At 41.0% G+C, this 18,465-nt stretch overlaps 2 protein-coding genes across 3 annotated transcripts; both read right to left on the bottom strand.

The window, feature by feature from the left end:
- Positions 1-13: 13 nt before the first annotated feature.
- si:ch211-256e16.3 (kelch-like protein diablo) lies at positions 14-14,714 on the bottom strand. Of its 2 annotated transcripts, none has more exons than XM_034219434.1 (12): positions 14,616-14,714; positions 14,000-14,284; positions 9,906-10,040; positions 9,631-9,822; positions 7,798-7,941; positions 7,048-7,234; positions 6,231-6,377; positions 6,007-6,135; positions 3,571-3,747; positions 3,315-3,461; positions 1,469-1,634; positions 14-966 (listed from the first exon to the last, which is right to left on the bottom strand). In XM_034219434.1, exons 2-12 carry the CDS (start codon positions 14,276-14,278, stop codon positions 810-812), a joined length of 1,860 nt encoding a protein of 619 aa, XP_034075325.1. In that variant the 5' UTR covers positions 14,279-14,284; positions 14,616-14,714; the 3' UTR covers positions 14-809. The 2 variants fall into 2 exon arrangements, with proteins under 2 accessions (XP_034075325.1, XP_034075326.1); XM_034219435.1 differs by lacking the exon at positions 14,616-14,714 and adding an exon at positions 14,475-14,608.
- An 864-nt stretch (positions 14,715-15,578) lies between these two features.
- On the bottom strand, positions 15,579-18,339 carry anks4b (ankyrin repeat and sterile alpha motif domain containing 4B). The gene is made up of 2 exons (XM_034220159.1): positions 18,106-18,339; positions 15,579-17,058 (listed from the first exon to the last, which is right to left on the bottom strand). Exons 1-2 carry the CDS (start codon positions 18,264-18,266, stop codon positions 15,936-15,938), a joined length of 1,284 nt encoding a protein of 427 aa, XP_034076050.1. The 5' UTR covers positions 18,267-18,339; the 3' UTR covers positions 15,579-15,935.
- Between the last annotated feature and the right edge of the window lie 126 nt (positions 18,340-18,465).

The following is an 18,465-nucleotide window of genomic DNA, read 5'->3' as shown; positions in this document are numbered from 1 at the left end:
AACAATACGTAGCTTGGTCTAATATCTCTTTACTTTATAGTGGACATTTTCCACTGGCTTTGCTTAAATATACACATTTGCAAAACGTTTCAAGTGGTTTAAGGCCGTTCTGAAATAGCAACAACAAAATAAAAATTGCATTCGCAATACATAATTTAAACTATTTATTAGAACCCACTCCATTAAAAGTCACTACAATGCATGACACACATTACAAAAATAGAATCAACATATTACAGGTAGTAAAGACCATAATTCAGAACTTACAAAGCATTACTTACAAAAACACAGCTCACATATAGACAACTTTTTCACGGGTGACCTTCAGAAATATTCACAGAAAGATTATTTGGCCCATAGAGAATCTTTTGTAAACTGTTTACATTTTTTAAAATATCTTTCTCACAGCTAATTACACCACAATAAATACATCACATCATTATAACGGTACAAAAATACACTATGTTGGCTTTTCACAGATTTGAGGTGTTCGGACATCAAAACAGTACCGTAAACATACAGAGAGCCAGATCAGACTGCTGACTCGATCGTCAATCAGTAACTTAATATCTGTGTACCATATATCTTTTGTCATCAAGGCAAAAATGGGACACAATTGTGACTCATTCCACAAGCAGACGTCGATCAAAAACCGACTACTCTTTGCCGCCGGTAACAGCTCAATCAGCGCCATGCCAGATCCCGGCATCCCATCTCAGTCAGCTGCTCTCCACAGCTCTGAGCTTTGTAGGGCACTGTCCCCTAATGAGGGTGCAATGAACAACCACGAAATATTCAGACACTGTCGCTCAAATGTCGTTTGTCGTCCCGGGTAAGCAGCACATGTGGATGTCCTTCCTGAGCTGGAGAGATACACAGCTGAGCCAGCTGCGACTGGTGGGCATCTCCCCGACGATCTCCCACGCGTCAGTCTCATCACAGTACTTCTCGATCGTGTCGTGATATCTGCATGTACAGGGGAAGGAGCATTAGGAGTAGGAAGGCTGTAAATGTCTTTTGGTTTTAATGCAAGAAAAAAAAGCCACTTCACATTCGAACTGCATAAGAGCAGTTCATTCTTTTTTTTAAATAAATACAATATCTTACTGGGATTATTGTGGCTGATATTGTGATACGCCTCATGATAATGGAAGAAAATAATAATTTTTGTATCATTATTCTTATTTCATTTAAACATTTGAAATGATCGTGCTGTAATGTTTTTCATGAGGATCTTCTTAAAAACAGAGTTTAAAAAAACAAATGAATGGAATTTTTCACATATTTGCCTTCCTCGGATTTGGATATTGCAATAGTCCATCTTGTGATGGTGATAACATTCAATTATCATCAACTGTTGAGCCCTAATTTATTGTCAAATCCTGGACTCATGCAGAAGTTCCTGCTGGGATCAGATGACATTACATTGACAAGCAACTTTTCAAAATGTTCCAGATGAGCCCCTCACCTGTCCCAGCCCTCTTCTCCTCCCAGGACGTAGATCTTTCCATCCACCACTGCCGCCCCTGGCCGGTACCGTCGTTCTTTCATGGGGGCGCACATGGTCCACTTGTTGGTCTTTGGATTGTAACACTCCACCTTATCTGTGTTCTCTGTTGAGGCCTGCCATCCTCCTGTGAGAACAAACAAGAGATCGTCATGATCTTGTTTGATTTCAATGTATATAAAAAGGTCTTGCTGTGTTGTTGTCGGGTGCTATAAAAGAAGATTGTAACTTTTGTAAGTTAGTGCCCATTTCTGATTGTTTAAACATTTCAGCCAAACAAAAATATGTAACCTGACAAAAAAGAGAAAAAAGAATCTGGGCTGAAAATGTCTTGCCACTGTCAGCAGTAATGATTTCAATAAATTATCTAAATATAAATGTAAATTATTCAAGCTCATATTTCATTACCACATACTTTGTACTTTGCTTAGTGCTACGAGTCATCTCCCTCATGATGTTTTAGTTTCTAAAAAATATATCATTTTATATTAGTACATCAGATGTAAACAGTGGCCAACATGGGCATTACATGTTAGTGTGTCGAAATAACTAGGGCCGGGACTCGATTAAAAAAATTAATCTAATTAATTAGAGGCTTTGTAATTAATTAATCGAAATTAATCGCATTTTTAATCACATATAAATATTTGACCTGAGAACAGTGAGAAGCAATTTTTTTCACATGGATTTTAGTATACCATTAGGCGCATTCACACCGCAGTACTTTTCCCACAAAGGTTCATGAGAATTTAGTTCATGAGAACTCTTTGAACCTGGGGGTGGATTAGGCAAATGAAGCCGCTGACGTCACTTCTTCTTCTTCTGCTTTGGGTTTACTGGCAGGCCGCAAACCACTTCACGGCGTATACTGCCGCCCAAAGTCCCCGGCCGGAAGTCCCTGGAGTTGGGGACTGGCTTCAGTAGAAGCTGCTGGGAGTCCCAGCAGCCTTCCGAGTAAATCGCCAGAACGCCGACACCTCCTCATCTCCACCGCTCCCATGTTTTATTTTGTGTTGCCATAAGTTAGTCTCTCTGCGTTTCTGCGCTGGGCTAATGCTAATAATGCTAATGCGAGGATAATAAAATGGCGGCTTCACAACACTTTTTGGGAGTTTTACGGGGCGTGGTTTGCAATCCGCCCAGCCAATCAGAAATATAGCTATTTTCTCACAAGAGAGCCGTACGAAAGTCCCTGCTCTCTAGCAGCTCTCTGCTCTCTAGCAGGGACTTTCGTGGAGGTAAAAAGGTTCTCATGAACTCATTTTAGCACCGGCTCTTTTTGGTGTGAACGCGATAAAAGAGGCTAACGTCCACGCTAGCTGCTATATGTTTTGCATTGAGGTGATACTTGAGGCTTGATGTGCTGCGGTGATATGCGAATTCCTTTTTGCATAATTTGCACACAACCGTGCTCTTATCGACGCTTCCATCCGTCCGTTTTTTAAAACAACATTTCCCACTGTTGTTCACTGTGGTTTGTTGTTGTCTGAAGTCATGAACGTTAGTTGGTGCTCCAGTATAATCGATACGCCTGAAACTCATCCAGTGAGAAACGTTCCGCGGTACAAAAATAAGTGCGATTAAAATGCGTTAATTTTTTTAACGCGTTAATTTTTGTGTAATTAATTAATCTTAATTAACGCGTTAAAGTCCCGGCCCTAGAAATAACTTCTTATTGCGCACATTTATCCAAAAACTTGCTTAGTATTTTATCAACATTTTATTTTGTATTAAATGTTGCACTCCCACTAAATAATGCTCTGAGGCACAATGATGGGGAATAGCTGCTGTAAAGTGTGTTACATACCTATAACATAAATCTTTCCTTTGAGTGTGCAAGCAGCTGAACCGGAGCGGGCGATCTGCATGGGGGCAACCTCGGTCCACATCGAGCGTTTAGGGTTGTACACCTGAGCGAGGTCTGAGCCGTCACCATCCTCTAGAACGGCTCCACCTACCAGGACAGGTTGACACAAGCATAATAAGTGGTAAAACTGCAAATATTTTAGTCAAAAAGCACAACCTCAGGAAAAACGTTCACATGTGTAGCCTGTGTTTCCTACCAGTAACGTAGAGCAGTCCGTCCAGGGCCACCACAGCGGGGCTTGTGACGGCCATCTTCACCGACTCAGTGAACTGCCAGGAGTTGGTGTGAGGGTTGTAGCACTCCACAGAGTCCAGGCGGGACCCCCCCTCCCACCCCCCCACTGCATACACAAAGCCATCCAGCATCACCAGGCCTGAGGGCAAGATTAACCAAATCAGTAATCACGTTTTATCTAAACATGACAGATATTTACCCCCACATGTTAGAGTTAACTTAGCTAAGAGCTTCGATGTGTCCTGGCTCAGCGGCGGAAACAAAACTTATGCGTGCAGTCTGTTTCTACAGGGTAAAAAACAATTCTTATCTTTTAGGGTTGGGTTCCGAACTCTATCGACTGTGTTACATATCTATTCAAATGGAGCCAAATTTTAGTGCCTGGGAGGCAGAGTATATGATCTGCAGCCATACCGCACCTCAGTGTCGTGTTTAATGTGCTGGCAGAGGAAAAGAGAAAGAGGTGTAGATTGTTCCATACACAGAGAGTCGAGGTAACCGCATCCCACAGTGGTTCCAAGTCTGGTAACATATTCCATACTCGACATACAAACTCAATACAACACTTGTACACAAAATGCAAAGCTGGCATTCTCACATTATACACAAGTGACAGGCTGAAGGTAGTAGTGAGATTCGAGAGGAAGATAGGGAAGGGGTTTACTTTGTGTGATGTATTTAGAAGTTTGGAACTGAAATGACATTTTCTTAAAGGGGACCTATCATGCAAAATGCACTTTTGTTCGTCTTTTATACATGAATATGTGTCCCCGGTGTGTCAGGGAACTCACCAAGTGTCAGAAAACACAACCCTCTCTTTTCCTCCATACCCAAATCTCTAAAAACGGGGCTGCAACGGATGATACAGATTTGAAAATTCTCTGACGTCAGGGACGAGGAGCTCCGCCTATATAACCTAGAACTCTAACCCATAAGCCCCCCCCCCCCTCTCAATCAACTTCCTCTTGATTGCCTTTTTTTTGTTTATTTTACTATATTTATGTATTTGCCTGTCCTTGTTTGTCTATCCTCCCTCATACTTGTGAAAAGCGCTATATAAATAAAATGTATTATTATTATATGGCCAACTCTCCACCTATCACGGCCCATCCACACAGCGGCGTGCGTTGAAAGCTTCACCATTCACTTTGAATGGGGTGACGAACTGCATCGTGGGAAGCGACGCGGAGTTTTGCTGGCGTGGCTCGCTGCAAAAGTTGAGCAATGTTCAACTTTTGAAGCCTCGGCAGAAGCGTCAGCCAATCTAATCATATGCCAGTACAAGCTTTAGCCAATCAAACCGCTGCTTGTGTGTCAGGGGCGGGAGATTCATGTGATTGGTTGTTTCAGACACGCCCGCCGGCAAGCTTCATCGCACGCCGCTGTGTGGACGGGCCGTCAGGGGAATGTGGGGTTGGGCCACGGCCGGCCAATGCTGCTCGAAAGCGCTGGAGACGCTGTAGTACATATGCTAGGCCTGTAAGTGGTGCTGTAGTCTGCCACAAAAGCAGCGAAGAAGACTTCCCTCGCATGGTTTCCATGGTTGCCCTTCTGTTTATTCTCCGCTGTGGCTCTTTTTATCCCTCCTTGAGGCAAGCGTTTGCACCTCCTGCTGCTGTAATTCAATGCAATCCCTCCCCGTCGAAGCAAGCACTGTAATTCTCTCCGGTTTGCCACCAGCAGATGACAAACACCCACCTCTCCGCCTCTTACAAGGGATGAGGGGACCGTGCGGCAGAGTTTCAGTTAGATTTTTTTTCGCCGGTCAACATGTCCGTTAAAGTTGAAATCTTCCGGACAAAATTAGAAAAGTGCCGGTCAAAGGTCTTCTTTGTTATTTATTGAGCTTTAAAACAAATGAATAACGACTCTATAATCATATAAGAATAAAACACGGAGGATGGAGATCTCTTTTTCTCTCCCTCTTCTGACAGACCAGCAGCTGCTCTCAAAGCAAGCTCCCCTCTCCTGCAGGGAGGCGTGGTCAGCTGCAGCTCATTTGCATTAAAGCTACATCACAGAATCAGCCCCTGCAAAAACAGGGCTGGAAAAAGCAAATAGAGCAAAATGAGGCATGGCTAAAATGCATGATCTGTTTGGTATTTTGAAAAAAACAACTATATTTATATACTTTACATAGGTATGGCCCTACAATATATTGTTCAAATATAGCATGATAGGTCCACTTTAAATAAAGAGACAGTAAAATAGCCTCAAAAGGACCCATTGGTTAATAGTTCAAATGTGAACATTACCCTATTCTACTCTTTCAACTAAAACTTGGCTATAATCAAAAATGATTAGCCAACAGACAGATTTATCACATCTTATAAATGAGTTTTAAATCACTGAAAGGCCTAATCAGGTCCTATGTGTTGTTGTAGTGAGAGTGCCTCACCTAACTCAGAGCGAGCAACATTCATGGGAGCCATCTCCATCCAGGAGTCAAAGCAGGGGTCGTAGCGCCACATCTCCCTGCTGGCTGAGCCGTCAGGAAACTCTCCTCCTGCCAAATACAGAGTGGAGTCTGCAGAGGAGGAGCGGAGGAAAAAGACGTGTCACTTAGCTGCTGCTCATTTCAGAGAGAGGGGGACACAATATGGAGTTTTGAATTGATCTCACCGGACACGACCAGCCCGTGTTTGCTCACGGCGAAGGGCAGGCAGGCCAGATTCTTCCACTGATTGGTCAGAGGATCAAAGCTCTCCACGCTGCGCAGCACCACCTTATCGTCCTCCCCGCCAACTGTCACTATCACTTCAGCTGTCCCTGTTGCCATGGTAACAGTAGTAGAAGAACAGAGAGACGTGAGCCGAGGCACACTTGCCTTTGGATAGATATTCATCTAATCCCTGTAGGATACGATGTGGTCGTATACAGGGCTGTGACTGTTGTTGGGATTATTTTAAATCATACAGTATCTTAATCTGTTTGGTCGATTCTTTTTTGGTCCATAGACTGCCTTTACAATTTCTGTGCAAATTGACAGATCTAAATGTTTGGTTTTTGCCCGTTATGATGCCCCCAAACCGAAACATAATTTTGGTTTGATTAAATCCAGCAAATATTTACTTTTGAGAAGCTGGAACCTATGAATTTGTGGCATTTTTGCTCAAAACATGACTTTATTAAATCAATGATTACAATAGTTGCTGATAAACCTTTATTGACTGATCGATCAATCTTCTAAATCGTGTCAGATGTAGAAGTTTGTGTGCACCTAACGGAGAGAATTGCTGAAACCAGATGCAAAAGCTGTCAAATATCCTATAGTAATCCCACAATCGCTTGTAAAGCCCCTAAAAAGATTGCTTGTTTGTGAGGCCGTGCTGGACCATTTTCTGGAATTGCAGTAGATGAGTCGATAAGATTCAAAGTATGTCACAGTCACTTATATGATGTTTATTCAGGAATAGCTATAGAAAGTGAACATGTGGACCTGTGGACCTGCGCGGCCTCGCTCGGGGACAGTAGAGCTCTCCGCGGCGGTCCTTCAGCAGCAGGTAGTCCTTGGCCTCGGAGATGAGCTTCTGGCAGGCCTGGTTCTCCTTCACCACATCCAGAGACTCGATCACATCGTGGAGGTAGTACGGGCTGATGAGAGACAGGCGGATGTGTTCAAGGACCTTTGAGGAAGGATTAGAAAAAGAGAACTCTAAGGAACTGCCACGGTTATCACTGCTGGTTGGAAAGTCACAGGAGTTAAAAAATGCAAAAAATGAAGCCAGGAACTCTTTAGCTAAGCACACTCACCGGATAAGATGTTAGAAAATGATTAGTCTGGTACAGTACATAACCCCTCATGACAGCACGACCAGTTTAATTTATACTTTTAGAGACATAGCTCAGCTTGAACACTCCTCACAGGTTTCCTTTGATGGTTTCTTTCGACCTTCCGTAGAATGTAATGTTTGGAAATTATTAAGTATATCTGTCTTCATCTCCAGCATGGTAAAACAAAGAGTGCAAAATACCTCAAAGGAAAAGAAGGCAACAATGACAACAGACAGCGTTCTCCAGAGGTGGCATGTCATCCTTCATTTATGAATGTCTTAAAGACTAACAGCTGCTCAGCACTGTGACTCACCATATAAAGAGATGCCTACTGCTCAATACTATACTTCAAATGTATACATGAACAATAAAACATTATACAGGCATTCCTCTATCGGAGGTTGTGTAAACTGACCTTTTCAAAGCTCTGTTTTCGAGTGGCACATTTGTTCAACCAGGACATGGCGGCCTCAAACACCAGCTCCTCTTTAGGCACATTGAGATAATCACTAGCGATGATTTCTGTCAGTTTGTCCACACATAGAGACAGGAACTCCTCCTAGTGAGAAAAAAACGACACATGAAACTGTGAAAAAAATAAATCTTAACCCGTTTTGTATTAGGACAAAATATAAATGGATTTAACTAACAATCATTTTCTCCATTAAATCATGTAAACGAGTCATTCTACAGAAAAGGTGGAATCTGGGTGATACAAATCTGCTGAAATATATTCCTTCTAAACACATCTAAAACCTATTGAATAGCAATAACTAACTCTTAACTTGATGAATCCACAACAAGTAGAGCTTAAAGTATTTTTATACAAAGCTTATTTATATAGGAACGTCACTGGTGTTACCAGGAAGAAGAGTAACACCAGTGACAATTTGGAGAAAACACTACCATTTTAACAAAATGGCTGCAATGTGTCAGACCAAATATGGCTTCAGTCAATATCAAAATCGTTTAACTCTTCAATACAATACATTTCCCCATTCAAATGTTCACCCCTAAAGCTATGCAATGAGTAACACTAATGACAGACTTGAAAGACGCACGTAAAATTAGAAGATAAAATCACACCTTTAACAAACAAAGTATCTAACTTTCCTTATGTCTTTGTCTACTGCCTCAAATGATCTCTTGTTACAGGAGACACTTCAGAGACAGTACATTACTTCAAAATAAAAGCGTTTTGTGTAGCAGTAACACCAATGACGTAATTTTGGGTGACTAACATTTATTGGATATTATTAATAATATGTGTTTTTTTGTTACCATTTCAGTGTTATATATTTAATGTATGTAAATATGAATGAGATTTATTTATATTTATTATTTATATTTTAAATGAAAACTATAGGCTCCACTTCCATGTATGATCAAAGTGACAAGGCAGTTCCTTGAACTTGGCATTTTAAATAAATAGCAATTTAGGTATAAAACAATTTTTTTTTAATTTAGTACCATTGCAAAGGCAATCTCTATTTATTCAACTCTATTTATTAGGTCAACGTCATGTATTTTGGTGTCTGCAAAAGTAAGTGACAGTACTTCCACCTTTTCTGTAGAATGACCCATACTTGTTATCTATACAATTAGTGAAGAAATGTCCCTCGCGATTTCTTAGTCTGTAACTTTGCCTCTTGATTGCTTGTTAAATCTGCCCATCAATGCAAAACCTAAAGAATATCAAATTCCCAATAAGCAGTAGAATTGTATGCAGTTTTATTCATGTATTTTAATTCCAGTTCAGGATTTGTTTTGCATAGTTGCTGGTGCTCAATTTAATAGGCTCTCTCCTACGCATCCCCCCCCCCCGCACGGAACAAATATTGGAATATTCGCTGCTGATTACTACCGAATATCCGGAGCCCGAAAAATGGTATTCGGGACAGCCCTAATTTGTATACATATCTGTGTATTGTATAATTGTATTTTTGTATTCGGGATTGTTGGAAACGTCATTTCGATCTCTCTGTCTGTACACACAAACTGAAAGATTGACATTAAAGTTGACTGACTTAAGTGAAAAACTATTCAGTAAAGTTAGAACTATACAATTATTTGTTACATTTTGTTTTTTAAAGTTTTGAAAGCAATGTTTAGTTCAAACCTGATGTTGCCTTACATGTTAAAGAACGCTCCCATTCACTTCCATACATGCTTATTAACTAAACAGAGCAGATACCCAAGCCCCAGGTATCAGCATGTAGACTGAAAAGGTTTGATCAGCGTTTCTCACCTGCTGAGAAACGTTGCTGAATTGCTCATGAATGTACTCCATGCTGCGTTTTTCCAACACCTTACAAGAATGGGCCTCAGCGAAGCAGTGAATCCCCACACAGTTCATCTCGTCCATCTGACGCTCCATAAAGCGACAACAGGCCTCTCGAACGGCCATCACGTCCAACAGGTTGGCTGCTGCCAGCAGAGCCTGGAACAAATGTTGTTGTTTTTCAGCACAGATTCTTTAGAGGAAGGGTGCCAGTGAAGAAGAAAGAATGGCTGATACTTTACCTGCACATTTGCTTTAGAAATGTAGACCTCTGAGGTGTAGGCGTAGCTCACCAGCATGCCAATCATCTGAGGCTCAACTCCATTAATGGCAACCCGTTCCTGTTTGGACTCTATCAGGTCAGTGGAAAACATTGCCTGGAGAGATGGAGGAAACACCCAAAAATCCAAACTGTTTACATGAATTTGTAGCGTATGAACATCTCCTTGAGTTGTTGGTCCAAAGAAATGTGGGACCTTGTGAGAACTTGACTGTTAACATTGAATGTTTTTTTAGACTAATATTGCCAAAGTTAGATGTGCTGAAACCGTAATCCATGCATTTATATCTTCCAGGCTTGATCATTGTAATGTCCTTTTCTCTGGTCTGTCCAATTCTGACACTAGAACTGTTCAGTTTCAGCAGTCCAACATTATGAAGCTAGTAGAAACGTGACAAAAACTAGAAAGTTTTACCATATAACATGTTGGCCTATCCATAGTGGTTACAAGGCCATGCTACAAGGCCATGCATGGTCTACTCTACTCCATCTAATAAAGCCATACTGTAAACCAGAGGTGGGGACTCGAGTCAGACGACTTGACTCGAGTCAGACGACTTGACTCGAGTCAGACGACTTGACTCGAGTCACATATTTTTTTACTTGAGACTTGCTTGACTAACATTGATAAAAGACTTGACTTTGACTTGGTATTCATGACTTGAGATTTGACTTAAGCTTGAGATAGATGACTTGAAAGGACTTGACTGTTTAAAATTAAATATTTGCGTTTGTTTTTGTAGTGAGATATTACGTTTAGTTTTTTCGAAAAACGTGATTATAGCGCCATGCGCGCAAACCCGGCAACCCACTAGAAGGCAGGAGTGTCAGTTAACATGGCAGCGGCTAGCTTTACTCCAAAAATAGTGAAGTTTGGATTCAAGGATTATGTTGTCGATGACGCTAATAAGAAAAGGACAGTGGTATGCAGGGTCTGCAGTATAAAGATCAGTGACACGACCACCAGAACATCCAACTTCATTCGTCACTACAAAAAAACCCACAAAGAAAGGTGCGTGAATGTGTTGGCTAGAAAGCTAACGTTAAGTGTAAGTTACATTAGACTTGGTTTCAAATCGATTAAGCATTGCAAGGAGAGGACAAAACGGTAAATTAACACTAGAACCGCCAAGGGATTCATTTTGACTAACCCCGATACTGACGGGCTGTCAGGAGAGAGAGAGAGAGATGCCTCATTTATTTCCCCTGTGTTATTATCAGAAGTTACTGTAAACTTTTGAATAATGTAGTTCATCTACTTTTAGTAGTTTGTTTAAATGTTTTAATTATGTTGTTTGTTTGTATAAGTGCATCATTCTTTGATTTATTGTTAAATGAATCTGAACTTTTTGATCCGTCATGATGATAAACTGAAGCAATGGCCCCGTCTCAGGTCGGTTAAATTAAATCCTTGCTTCCCTCACTTGCGTAGTTTCCCTGCGTCTAATCCCTCCCTCCAGGGAAGCATGGAGAGACGCAAGGAAACCACGAGAAGTAGGGAAATGAGTTTTAAGAGCAATGGGACGTCCTTTCCTCCGGAGCGTCACGTGAAGCGACATCTGTTTGTGACGACGCAGCACAGCTGTTTGTCTGACAGCAGCTCTGTCCCCGTTGTTTTCACAAACACCCCCGCCTCTGTTAGTACACATTTACTGACACAAACATTTGTATCATCTGTTGTAGACCCCAATAAATAAAATAAGAACTAATTCTCAAAAAAGATAAACGCCATTCTTAGAATGTATAAACGAACAATAGTTAGATTAATATTGATTAGAGTGCACAATAGAAATAAAATAATTGAGAGAAGAAAAAGAGATATGTTATCTATCAAAACCCAGTTAGATTAACATTCATTGGATTGCACACTTTGTTTGTTTGTGTGGATATGTAGCACATTAACATTTTAATAGCACTTAATGACTGACTGAATGGAAATGACAATAAATGAAAATGTAAAACGAAAAAAGCGATCATGAAAATATTTCCAATAAATTAATTTGACCACTTTGTTGTTCAGATATATCACATATTTGTAACTAAATGATACATGAATTGAAACAAAACACGGTATAAACTGAGGAGTGACTCTCGAGTTTCATGTGTTTTCTTCACTCCGCTGGGAAACTGCTCTCATGTCAAGAAGCATCAGATCAGTGCATGCACTGCATCGTCCAATCAGTGAGCGATACACAGTAAGGGGGCGGGGCGAGTGTCTGAGGATTTCATCGAAGGATGGTCTGGTGGTTCCTCGGTTATCGCTCCTCCATTATCGCTCCTCGATCCTCGGTCCTCCGGCAGAAATAAGAGCCATGGGACGGTACTCAAGATGGCGCAGACAAATCAACTTCCGGTGAGACCGAGGAGCGAGGAAATGAAAATAGTCGACCTGAGACAGGGCCAATGTCTAAATTAACCCAATTAACTGAGATTTAAAATCGTCCTACTTAGTTTATAAGGAAATTATGAAGAGGAACAAATTAAATGATTTGAAAATGATATCTATGTAGGTGCTGACGCTGATGGCTACGGAGCACCCTAGGGGACATGGAGAAGGAAAAAAAATGTCTTTGAAAAAAAAAAAAAATGTTTTGCGAGATATCGCAAAACCCCGTTGCAGTTTGTAGACGGTCCCTAAGCACTCCTCTCCCTCCTCAAGCTGCAGATTGTGACCAATTATTGATGTTTAGCTCGGATGACGGCGCGTATCGAACTGTTCTGATAGAAACGACTCTGTAGCTCGTTGTCTACCTTGCTATGATTGTTTGTATTTTTACAACGTTATGTTCATGAGTTATTGATCCGCGAAATTCGAATCTGTCAATAACTCAGCGCAGAGGGACGTGCATGGCTCTTAGTGTTCTCTTGAGGTGTCTTCACTTATGTGAAACCCTTTATATATACAGTCTATGTGTGAAACCCGTGCCTATTGCCAAGCACTGATGTTATATCTTTATATTTAAGGCCAAGCTCAAAGTAAAATCGATGAACCGCTCCATTGTTGTGGTTTCTGTGTTGCCGTAGCAGCCGAACTGACCAGGAAGTACATTGAGCTAAATGAAAAGTATTGCGAGATCTCGCAAAAGTATTGCGAGATCTCGCAAAACATTTTTTTTTTTTTTTTCAAATACATTTTTTTTTCTTCTCCATGTCCCCTAGGGGGCTCCGTAGATGGCGGTTCTAGTGTTAACAAACATTTAAATTAAATATGTGTAATGGCAAATGCCATATATGATTTTCTTACCTGGGATTCTGCCTTTTTGAACAGACTTTTTGAGTCCTAGCTATATTGTCTGCAGTTCTAGGGTTAATATTAATCTAATATGATTGTCATCGGTCTAAATTAGATTTCAAATGATTAACTGTGTATGTAATGAAGATCATAGTGTGGGTTGAATCCATGTTCATAACCACTGTCTTTTAACTGATGCGGAAATGCGGAAACTGGGCTTATTCATCAGAATTTCGTATGACTTGACTTGACTTGCTTGACCTGAGCAATGACTTGTCTTGCTTGACTCTCACCACAGTGACTTGGGACTTGCTTGATACTTGTAGGTCAAGACTTGAGACTTGCACATGTAGGACTTACTCCCACCTCTGCTGTAAACTGTCACTCTCTTGATGCTAGTCATTCCTTCAGTTGCTTCAGATCCCTGTCGGAAAGGGCTGTCTGACAGCAAGGTAGAGCTGTGAAAATATTTAAAGTATAATACATAAACCTTTTTGGGAGGGATTTTTTGTCCACAGCACTACACTGTTATTCTGTAGTACTTCTGTGCTGGTCCTCTAGTCAGCTTGTCCATCTACTCACATAAGAACCTATAAGAACCTCATCCAACTACACTTCAAAGAATCCGATCTATCCCATTGACATTGCAATTTTTGTCTCTTTTTTTGTTTACTTTTATGCACTGTATGATGCATCACATTCCATGCAATCTTCGTAATTGTCAAGTGTATTGGGTTTCTTCACTTTAACAGAAATTGAGTGATTGATGGAGTGATTGATTGAGTGTGTCACTGCCATGACTGGTGACGGAGAGCTGTGTTTACCTGGAAGTAAGAGCTAAAGGAGGCCAGCACAATGCGATGGCAGGGGAACTCCTTGCCTCCGCAGCACAGGGTCACATCACAGAAGGCGTTGTTGAGCCTCAGGCTGTTGAGGCCCTGCAGGACGGTGTTGGGGTGCCTGGCCTCCACAAACAGGTAGTCCTCCTCGCTGCTCACCGAGGCCGGGGGGGCGGCTGCAGCTGTGTCCTCCTGGATCGGGAAGGTGCCGTTTATAGTGGACGGCGAGGGCAACACGGCGTGGACGGCGATTATTTCAGCCATTTCTCACTTTGTAGTGGAGAGACAAACAGACAGCACAGTTGGAACACCTTGACTGTCAATTCACGTGTTAGATAAAACCGACAGTTTAAAGATTAGCCGGTCATCACTTATTTTCAGTAAGTTAATTGCTGTTCAAAATTGCCATGTGTAAAAGTCGCAGGAGAAGCAACACGACGGAGAGAGGACCTGAGATTACCTGTTAGTTAGCGGACTAATTAGGTTTAGCGAATCACAGCCGATATCTCTCTCTAGTGATATGCTATCCTTCGTTTCAGCAGAATACATACAAGGCACAGGCAGGGGATATAAAGCATTCAGCAGTTGTAAAACATAATACCTGTTAGACACGATCGTGACCACAACAGTACGAGCCCACCCTCTGCAGTCACAGACTACCGTCAAACGGTAACGACAGGGCTTTAAAGCCTCTCACCGGAAGTCCCGCCCACAGCTCAAGAGCAATCACCCCCAAGTACTTCCGGCTTTGTGTAAATTCCCAAGCTGAGAAAAAAGTGTAATGTTTGCACCAAAGTTGTTTGTGAGGCCAAAGTATTTGTTTTACTATTATATGCAATACGTTACTTTAAGACTAGAAGGATCATCTTACATTGTGTAAAACTAGTCATAATATCAAAACTGAGTGTATAAATGAAAACATTAAATTATTCAAAACCTTTTTTATTATCCAGACTTGTAGTAGATTCCACATAGGCCTTATACATGCAGCATGTTTAAAGAATAGGACACCGAAACTAATAAACACAAAATAAGTAATATAAACTGTCACTCATGAATGTTTTTTTTTATTAATTATGCATTTTGCTTTACCTTATATTAGTTGTTTATACATCAAGCACACATGGAACAATGCAAGGAATTATTCAGTCCAAAAACTATATTTTTTACCCAACATACTGTGTTCACTGGCTATTTGGTTTCAGGTGGGTTCATCAGATCTTTTTTTTCAAAAAATAATTCCCTGGATCTTTGACTTCCTGTTACATCTCTGGTTAACTTCTCAAGTTATCAGGTTGGGGCATTTTAACTTTAGAACAATAAGATCCAAACCTGGTCAGCCCAATTATTTAGGCTCTACGCAAACTTTAAAATTAGTCTATTATTTTCTTTATTTGTATTTTGTTCACTTGCAGTTATGCTCTTTTGGCCACAATATACTGTCATAACATACTTTATTGGGACCAACTTTTTGTCCAAAATGGAATGTGAGTCCTCACAATGTGACTGTATGAATAAACCTATGTTCCCAAAACCAGGGAACAAGTAGACACACACAAGCAAATATATATATATATACACCCATCACTAATTAGGAGACATTGTTTATTATATTTGATTTATTTGACAATTATATTTTCAAGTCAAAAGTAAAAGCAACAGCACATCGTCCAACGATTGTTATTTGTGGAAATCAACGATTCATGAGAAACATCTGTGGATTTGTAATACAATTTTCTTGTCTTTCTCAACCAGATGTATCAATGCTTTTCTTGATATTGTAGGTATAGTACAGTCAAATTCAGTTTCGAGGAAAACATTTTCTTGTATTTGGAAAATCAAACTTTTGCCTCTATTTACAAAAAAACACTCTTTAAGCCTTAAATAGGATTATAATGTACCGTTCATGTGTTATTTGAGATTACAAGCAGCTGTCTGTCATGGTGCCTGGACTCTCCAGTGCTTTCTTTCTGTGAGCAACAGCTTCCAGGATCTTCTTCCTGGGACCCAGCTGGATGCGGATGCCTTTCAGATCTTCATCAGAGCAAAGCATCAGCGCCTCCAGGTCTAGGTGCTCTCTGCTGAATGCAGGGGCAAACTCTGGCAAAGAGATGGCAGACAAGAATCCATCCAAAGGAGAAGTCTCCTCATCTTCATTATCATCCAGTCCCAGGTCTTCCTGATCCCAGGGCAGATCAGCATCAATTCCATCAAAGCCAGCAGCATCTTCCTCTGCATCAAACATCTCGTTCTGAACAAGGTAGCCCAAACTTTCATTGTTCCCACTGGGGATGTCTTCTGAATCAAGTCCCATCTTCTTCATGAAAATCAGACCTCCAAGGCCAGGCCGGTTGAAGATGGACTGTTTGATTTCGCCTGGTTCGTCGTCATAATAGTCTTCAAAGCCTTCCTTGTCTAGCATGCTCTCATCCTGCTCGTTGAAGACATCCAGAAACTCTGGCTGATCAGTCGCTGCACTATCCTGTTTCAGGAAAATGACGTTCCCATCCCCTCCTGTTCTCTGCAGAGTGCCTTTATCTTTTTTACTGAGCTTCTTCTGGAGCGTGCCTTTAACCCTGGCTGTGAGGGACCCAGATTTATCCGCAGCAATCAGCTTGGAGAACTGCTCGTTGATGCCGGACATGGTGCCACCCTCTGAGAACGCTGATGCCATGCTGGCCTCTGAGACAGATCCAGTATTATCCGCTCTATGTTGCATTTTATCCATCTTGCTCTGGTGTTTCTTCTTCACTTTCTCACAGAGTTTTATACGTTTCTCTGCTTCTTTGATGGCCTCTTTCTTTAGATTGGCAACCTTCTTTGGATTTTGGTTGGTCTGCTGCGATGAAGCAGCATCTAGGAAGCGCACGCAGTCCATGCGGTCGCGAGAAGCAGCAACGTCCATAGCTGTGTGGGATTCATTGTCCAGTGCAAAAAGGTTAACACCGAAGTTGACGAGAAAGCTAAGGATGTGCATGTGGCCATTAGCAGCAGCGTGGTGCAGAGGTGTATTTCCCCAGATGTCACTCTTGTTGGGGTCTCCTCTGTTTGAAACAAAAACATATTTATTTTAAAGTAATAATCTGCAACTCTTATATGGGTTGGACTAGAAATAGATATACATAGGATATCAGTGACATTTAGAGGAGCTGGTAAGTAGATTTTGGACAGAGCAAGGCTAGCTTTTAAAAAATATTTGTACAGTCTTCGGACACTAAGCTAAGTTAGCTAAGAAGCTACAGGTGTCAGACAATCTTCTAATCTGACTCTTAGCAAGAGAGCAAATATTAATTTCCTAACCCTTTACATTTAAGGTTAGAATTAACGTCTTTCATGTCAAACAAAAACTGATGACATATAACTTCATAATACCAAACACAGCGAAGTGAATTGGTAAACTATTAAGACTTAAAGTCCTCTTGCGCTGCGCCTCATTGTCACAGCCATAAAAGTCTTTATTGCTGTATTCCTGCAATACAGTGTCATAAAAACCAATGACCAAAGTAGAAGAGATGTAATTACTTCTTTCCACGTAGCAGGGTGAGGTGCGTGTTACGCCCTGCTGAATAGGCTGTCCCAGAATCATATTTTTTCAGTAAGAATGCTGTTCTAGATTGAAGCCTCTGTTTTGTTATGTTGAACAAATGATTCGGTGGGGGTTGTGGTTACAGATAAAGGGCTCTTTTGTTTCACAGGAGGTTTTTGGTTGATTAAACATTTGGCTCAGCTCATGGGAGTGGAATTAAGTTTTAGCTTGTTATCTTCAGAGACATGTTTAAAACCAACACATGAAGAAAAAACATAGATGCAGTCCTAAATAACTGATTAGCTGTATACAATTACATATTATAGTAAGTTTATTGGACAACATGCTACAATGTGCTCACTGAACATTGACTGTATCTTAGTTTAGTTATAATGTGCATAATACATCAAGAATTTCAGCAGAAATTGCTTTAAAATGTATGGTTTTCTAAAAATGTAACAATTCAGCCAATTTACCAAGCCTTTTCATTAACCATAAATGAGATTAAGCTGGCTATATATGCAAAATTACGCCTAGATGATAGAGAGGAGTGCATCATGCTTACTCTCGGCTGCATATGAGCTGAAGAACATCAACATGTCCGTGGAAAGCAGCCAGTAAAGTGGGAGTCATGCCATCCTCATCCGTAGAGTTCAAGTCCTTCCTCGTGGCCTCCTTCAAGAGGTCCAAGTATCCATCAATCGCTGCTTTGTGGTACCTAGACATCTCTTCACAAGAACAGAAACGTCTCTTTTTTCACTTTTCCCCCCACTCTCCTGTCAGATGCACACACTGACTGAACTGCACACACAGAGCAAACAAAGTGCTCACTGGGCGTCAACGAATCAGCAGATCAGAGCCATAAAAGAAAAGCAAAGTCCAGTTCACTGCTGTCAGGCACATAATCTTCTGCTGCTTGAGATCA

The sequence above is a fragment of the Gymnodraco acuticeps genome, unplaced genomic scaffold, assembly GCF_902827175.1.
Source record: "Gymnodraco acuticeps unplaced genomic scaffold, fGymAcu1.1, whole genome shotgun sequence".
Taxonomy (NCBI): Eukaryota; Metazoa; Chordata; class Actinopteri; order Perciformes; family Bathydraconidae; genus Gymnodraco; species Gymnodraco acuticeps.
This window is presented reverse-complemented; position numbering and strand designations above follow the sequence as displayed.